The following is a 7,029-nucleotide window of genomic DNA, read 5'->3' on the forward strand; positions in this document are numbered from 1 at the left end:
ACAGTTTGATATATGCAGACAACACACCTATTTCTATCACTGACCCTCCACTTGGATGAAGTCTTATTTTATTTTATTTTATTTTATTTTGTTTTAAGAAAGGGAAAATTTTAATCTGTATATAAACAATTTTGTGTGAATAGCACTGGGAATCACTACTACAATTCATAAGGTCTGCAATTTTCTTTGTACATCTAGGAAGAACTCATTTACTTCCTGCAGCGTGAGTGGACAAAAAAAAAAAGCTGGATCTTTTCATGATGTACAGTTTTGTACTGAAGAAACATAATCTTATTCTAGCTGGTATGTTCATCTTCCAAAATTAATTTTTTATGTGTTTTTCAGCCACGTCATAACATTTATGAGCACAGTACAAGTAGCATTAAATTAACACGTGAAAGGAGAAAGATGCTAAGTAGTTATATTGATCATCTGTAGCATTAAATGCTAAGAATTAAAAGCTTTCTAGTGCTTTTGATTAGCTGCATGTTTCCTGCTCATATATGTGCACTTTGATAGGAAGTAGATTAATGTTTCTTCACACTTAGCACCTTTCTTTAAAGGATTTCTTATTAATGCTATGTACTCCATATAATAACTGCAGCCTAGTGGAATATTTTGTCCCCATTTTACAGAAAGGCAAATTGAAGCCAGAAAGCATTAACTGATTTGCTCAAGGTCAAACAACGTTTGCTCCTAATTCCCTGCTCTACGTACTAGATCACATTTATATTGTCAGCACACTTCCAACAGAAAAAGACTGGGCTCTGTTAACTTCCAGTCCAAAGTATCATTTCTAGGAGGATAGTTTCAGTCAGCATAATTTAAGTTTTTAACTTCCCTATGTTATCCTCAGATGCATTTTTGGTCTGTGATAAGTTTCAGAACTGGAGAATTTGATTTTGGTCACCTTTCTGCCCATATAATGCTCTATATTTCTTTGTCAGACCTGGGATCCAGCTTTGTATTTCTGACAATATATAATGCATTGCTCTGAGAAATATGAAAAGCAGAGTCTAATTATAACCTAACAGGACATACACATTTTCCTCCACACAGTCTGCCAGAGGTGTTTGGAAATCTCTGGTAATAAACTTTAAGGCTCTGATTTTTGTAAGTCAGCTTCTAAAGTTAAGGGTCTAAATCCTTATGTGGGCATCTAAAGAGAGACTTGAATTTACAAAAGCGTTTAGCCCCGAGCAGTTCCCATGGACTTGCTCCATTCCCTGTCTTGTGTGAACAGGAATTGTTAAGCCTCGATCAAGGGCAGCGTTGTTTTTCTAAACAGAGATGTATGTATTGCCTATAGAAGAAATATGATGCAAGTAATAGCCTATGGATTCATTAAGGATTGTTTATGTTTATTTTCACACCATATTACCTTTCGGGAATGGTCATTTCAGCCATTATATTGACAAGAACTCAGAATAAATCTTAGGTAATATAGGGCTACTCTGCCTTACCTGGGAGACCACCTGCTACCCTCTCTAACAGAGCATTCAGGGCTGAATCACCAGGTAGGGCTTTCTTCTCTGGAGCTGGGGAAATGGGAAGTTCTACCATGGCTCCTTTTTGTGTGGAAATTAATGCTTGCCTCTATGTCTGAATAGTAGGTTATTAGAGTTTGTATTCAAATTCCCAGGATGGGAATTTGTCTCTCTGTGATAATTGATATAATAATATATATTTTTAGTGGTCCAAAGTCCTTGAGCTTGAGCCTTGTATATGTAATTTATGTTTATTTCTTGCCATTATTAACTGTAATTTAGTTGTTGGCGCCTTTCATTGCCTTAGATTGAAGGGAGTGTCTCTATCCCATTGCCCCTCCACAAACAATGCCCTTTTAGGGTTCCTTATCCTGTATCCTTGCCCAGACATTTCCTAGCCTGTCAAATACTGTCATTTTGTTCCTTACAGATCATTCACAGTACATCTCCTGTTGCACACACAAATAAGGAACAAATGCAATCAAGATGCATCATCGTTTAGCATAACAAATAAAAGCCGATCTGTGCAGATTTCCCTTAAAGCATCTCTTAATATGTATTGTCAAAATGTCTAAAGATGTCTTTTACTCATAAGCGTTTAATTATTTGTGACAATTAAACTAATATTCAGAGCAGGAAAAAAATGAGGGTATTAAATATTTTCTCTTGTCAAAAGCTAACAAAACATCACCTGACATCCCAAACTCCTTCAATTTTGTATTTTAAACATAACTTGTAACAGAAACAAACTCTTAAACACAATTGCAGGGCCCCATTTCACAATCCTGAAATTTATATTGAATTTGAGGAAATAGTACTTTTGAAATAAGACCAAAATTAAGACCACATCATTAAAATATATATCAGTAATGAGTGGCTGAATACTTGATGATTAAGAAGGAGTTCCTATCAATTTTTAAGTCTGCACTTAAATTTAAGGCCAAGAACCCCCTTTGGCTGAATCAGGGTCTCAGACCTGGGTTTTGTCTGCTCAGCCAATTATTGTTTTACTTGCAGTTGAGGAAAAAAAAAAATACAGCTCATATAACAGAGACAGAGTCATCAAGCTCTCTGTGTTCTAAATTATGGATTTTTTTTTGTTTTGTTTTGTCTGATCATTCCTCTGACTGGATGGATTGCTTGAACAGTGCTGTGGATGGGGCAGAACATGCAGCCAGCATATCTGCACAGGCCTCAGTTTGTAACCTGCTGGGCAGCACTTTGACGTGGAGAAGGTTCAGCTATAGGATAACAAAAAGAGAAAAACAGAGAAGAGGTTGAAAAGAGCAGGAAACCAATGGAGGTCTTGGGAGGACTGATGCTTGGAGTACTGCATAGCCCCGGGCATAGCAATAATATCTATGTCATGGGTGCAACAATTCCTGTAGCCCAGATTGTTTGGGGTTTTCTGTTGAAAGGCTTGATTTCTACTGGTTCTAATGTTTCCAGATCTGAGCTGTTCAAAGCAACATTTTCCATTGCCAAAATCTGTGTTTCCTTTATTAAAATGCTCTTCCTGAAATTTAGGGTAGGATGTTGTTTGGCAAAAGTTTAATAAAAGACGTATGTCAGGGTTTTTTTTCCAAAGCTGTGGGACCACTGCTTTCTGGCAGTGACGTTAACATTTTTCAGAGATATCTTCTGCTTTCCCTGAAAAAAAAGAAAAAAAAAGAAAAAAAAAATCCACCCAAATTTGTCTGACTTAAAAAGTCTAAAAGTTGCTGTTGCCAAAGAATTTTTAGAAGGTGACACAGCATTCTCCAAGCATGCCATCTCCACCACGCATGCTCTGTTCTCAGTTTCTCTTTTTCAATTACAGTCTCTTAAAATATGTGTTAGCTGGTGATAAGTAGGACAATTGCTTACCCTGCTGCAGGGATGGCTATGGGTCTGAGCAGTCAAAGGAGGGTGAGGAGATTGTCTGCCCTGAGTGTGCTAGATGGTGCCCTGGCCAAGACGGGGCCTCTGTGACAGCAACTTCGCCACACCTCACATCAGCGCTTGTGGCGGTCAGGGGAAGGTGGGCTACCCCAGCACTGCCTGCACAGGAATTGGCACCTGCCTTTGTGTGGAAAAAGTTACTTTAAAGGTGCCCAAGATTTGCTCTCCATCTGTGAATTGGAGATGGCGACCTGCTGTCACCAAGGGCTGCGGCGGGAGTTGAGGCCTGGAGGAGCTCTGCACTGTAGGTAGGCTGGAACAAAGGGTGGAAAATACTGGCAGTTACAAAGCTGTTGTACTAAAAGAGAGCAGCTTAGAGAAAAATACAAAGAATAATGCCAAGAGTTGCAACCACAGATACCTGTTTAGATAAAAAGGGCCTGTTAGTCTGAGATCTGTTCTCATGCTGCAACATGCAAATCGCAGATGGCCGATCACTGTGTCGCTGTGGAGGCAACCACCATTTACCTCAGCAGGCACTTAGGCCCTTGCAACACCGACTTTTGTTTCTCTTGGGGCAGGGCTTTGTATTTTATTCTATTTGTTGCTCTATGGGAGATTTTTTATAGAAATTGAATCTTTCTATCTGGAAGTCAGTGACAAAATTTGAACCAGGAGCAGTGAGAGCAGAGCAGGATGTTGTCAGGGCACTGTGAAGTTTTGTGTCACCTCCCAGATGTTGTATGTTAAATAGCTAGAATCCTGAGAATGTTAATCTAGAAAACAGTCATGCTCACATTACTCTTTTGTTGTTTCTGTGAACTTATTAGATATTTTATCATCTTGTGATTTGGGTTAAACAGAGGTAAATCACTTGGAGTAATATTTATGGGGGGAGGGGGAATGTTATGACACTGACATCTGGGTTTCCACTTGTTTGGACTAGGGACATTTTACCTTAATCATTCCCAAACATCTCTGCTAAAATACCTTATTTCTTTTTTTTTTTTTCTTTTTTTTTTTTTTTTATCACCTATGAGGTACAACCAGACAGGTTTTCAATTGGTGCCTGTGTGTTAGGGTAGAGTGCTGAAATTTGTTGTTGGCGAGGATACGAAATGTCTCATTCTTGTATTTGTCCTCTTTCGTTAAGATTGTTTGGAAACATTTCAATTCAGTTAAAATGCACTATTTTCAATATAGAAAGTATGTACAGGGGAACAAGGGACTGATTATGAGTTTCTCCAAGGAAATATGCATCTCTTAGTCATCATCCTACAACTGGGAAAGTTCTAATGCATGACATCTATATAATTTAACCTAATAATTTTTTTTTAGAGTGATGTAATATGGAGAGTGACCTGGACTTTGTAAAAGTTCCCCTACTTACTACAGATTCCCAAGGGCAATGTAACATTCTAGACAGTGTTTTATATGCCCTGATTAAAATATAACATATTTTTGCATTTCCTGTGCAGTGACCTGTTAGTGCTCATAGACAGAACACTTAAAGAACAGTTACAAGGAGACATTTCCAAATGTGCCTAATATGCAAGAGTTTTTATAACATTCTTATTTCATTTGAAATTGCAGCTACAGCAGGAACCATTCAGACGGCGCATTGATTTAACTTTTTAATCCACTGTTTTGCTACGTCAAGTAAAATAAATGTTTGTTTTTAGCAACGTTTTTTTGCATCGCTAAAACTCATAACTACTTGCTTTAAGCTTGGGATTCTAAAGGGAGCTACATTATCTGAGATTTAGAGCTCACTTTTTGTAGCTGCTTTCTCACAACTCCCCCAAGAAAAAAAAAAAAAAAAAAAAAAGTACTACTTTAGCAAAAAGGGCTTTTATATCTCTATCAATTATAGAAACACCAGCTGCAGTAGATTACAAATGTGTTTGGCTGATTGTGATGTTGTGTGGGGAAAACTGTCACAAGGAGCTGGATTCTGTTCTCCCCAACAGCACCGGGATGTCGCACAGCTCCCCGGGCTGCAGCCGGCACTTCTGTCAAAGCTGGAGTGGGCAAGAACAGGATCCGGCTTGGAGACTGCCAAATTGCATACTGCCAAATCTAGCTCCCTACTTGTGCACATGTCCTGGTGCTAGGAAAAAATATGGAGCTGTTGAACGCGAACGCAAGTGCTAACCGTGTGTCATTATGTATGCGTTTTTCTGAGCGCTGAAGAAAAAGCCGTGCCAATACATCTGTAACCTGGACCAGAAACCTCAGGGGAGAATCAGTACAGTTATTGGTCTTCTTTATTTTTTATATCCAAGATATTTGTTTAGTTTTACATGCTTGAAGAACAAAGAACACCACAAAACAAAAATTGTTTGACAGGCCTATAAAGGTAGAGGAGTTGGCAGTCATGCAGTAAAGAAATAGGGTTTCAAGATAAGCAATTCAAGATGGGCAATTTAGCATTTTGGTGGTGTTGAGCTCAAGAAAAATTAGTGTATCGAAGTGTGTGCAGGTCATACCACACCGCTAATATCCCGGGACAAAAGGGTAGTAGCATAAGGGCTTTCAGTTGGTTGCGTCTTAGTTACTGTTTCATTTAGCTTATTGTACTTTGAGTCGCTCTGGGAGTACTTGGTTGGGCACTGGTTTATTTTAACAAAGAGAAACTGACATAGCAAAGTTCTGTGTATATTTTACAGTGAAAATGCAGTTTTCTATTTTCATTTAATCCCAGGAATGCTGGCATTTTCTAGGCTGTCAAACAAATGAGTGCACTGGAGGACAGTTAGATGTGTCTGTCTAGTTCATCTATCTAATCTGCCTCATTTCTAATGTGCCCATCACCATAGTGTCTAGGTGGAAAGTATCTGCCCTGATTTTGCTTTTTGTCTTTATTGGCTGTGGTAACTTAATTGAGTCGTAAGAGCTTTCAGATCCATCTGCAAAAATAATAACAAAAACATTATCAGAATAATGATTCATTTTTGCACTTATACTCAGAATTTCCTCTTCCTCTTCTGAGTGTATTTGGCTAGTTGATTACTGTTGCCTTATCTAGAAGAGGTTATATTTTGAAGGTGTTGTATTAAATTGGAGTTTTACCTGAGTCAGCAGTGACTCAAAACTTTATTTGGCTTCTGAAGTGAATTCACTCATGTCCTCTAACTTGCTCCTGCTGTTCTCTGCAGAAGCTGATTTCAGTTACTAAGCTACCCAGTTTTAGCAACTGCATCTGTTCTATGACCCTTTGCCATACAAAACATAGGTAAAAATAATAAAAAGAAACTGGGGCTTTAAAAAGCATATATTTGTTTGAGAGCCCTGGTTTCTGTTGAATTTAATTACTTATATTCCTGCCAATTGGGTAAAAATGCATCATAAGACTTAAGTGAGCAGTTTTTCAAAAGCAGATGCCTGAGATCCACAAGGGTGAAAAAAACCTGCTGTTGATTAGATGCACCCATGCATGCAATTATCAAAATCTGCATGCAGTTGTGGGGAGAATGTGCTGCAGTAGGGCATCGTGGTGTCTCCAGTGTGAACAGTTGGGGGTGAGTAGTTACGGTAAGTTTAGGAACATGTCTGCTGGCCTTACGGTGGCATCTGCATGGTCATGTGCCACCTTCTGCTTTTGAATAATGTGGCCTAAGTAGTAATCAGTCTGCAGACGTCAATAAACTCTTGTGTTGAA

At 38.6% G+C, this 7,029-nt stretch overlaps 1 protein-coding gene across 1 annotated transcript in view; it reads left to right on the forward strand.

The window, feature by feature from the left end:
• The first annotated feature begins 245 nt into the window (after positions 1-245).
• Positions 246-7,029, forward strand: part of TSHZ2 (teashirt zinc finger homeobox 2) — a 221,635-nt gene continuing 214,851 nt past the window's right edge. The window contains exon 1 of the mRNA XM_035344213.1: positions 246-303. Coding sequence (XP_035200104.1) covers positions 258-303 — 46 coding nt within the window. The 5' untranslated portion in view covers positions 246-257. The remainder of the gene's footprint in view (positions 304-7,029) is intronic.

This window comes from Oxyura jamaicensis, chromosome 20, assembly GCF_011077185.1.
Source record: "Oxyura jamaicensis isolate SHBP4307 breed ruddy duck chromosome 20, BPBGC_Ojam_1.0, whole genome shotgun sequence".
In the NCBI taxonomy this organism is placed as follows: Eukaryota; Metazoa; Chordata; class Aves; order Anseriformes; family Anatidae; genus Oxyura; species Oxyura jamaicensis.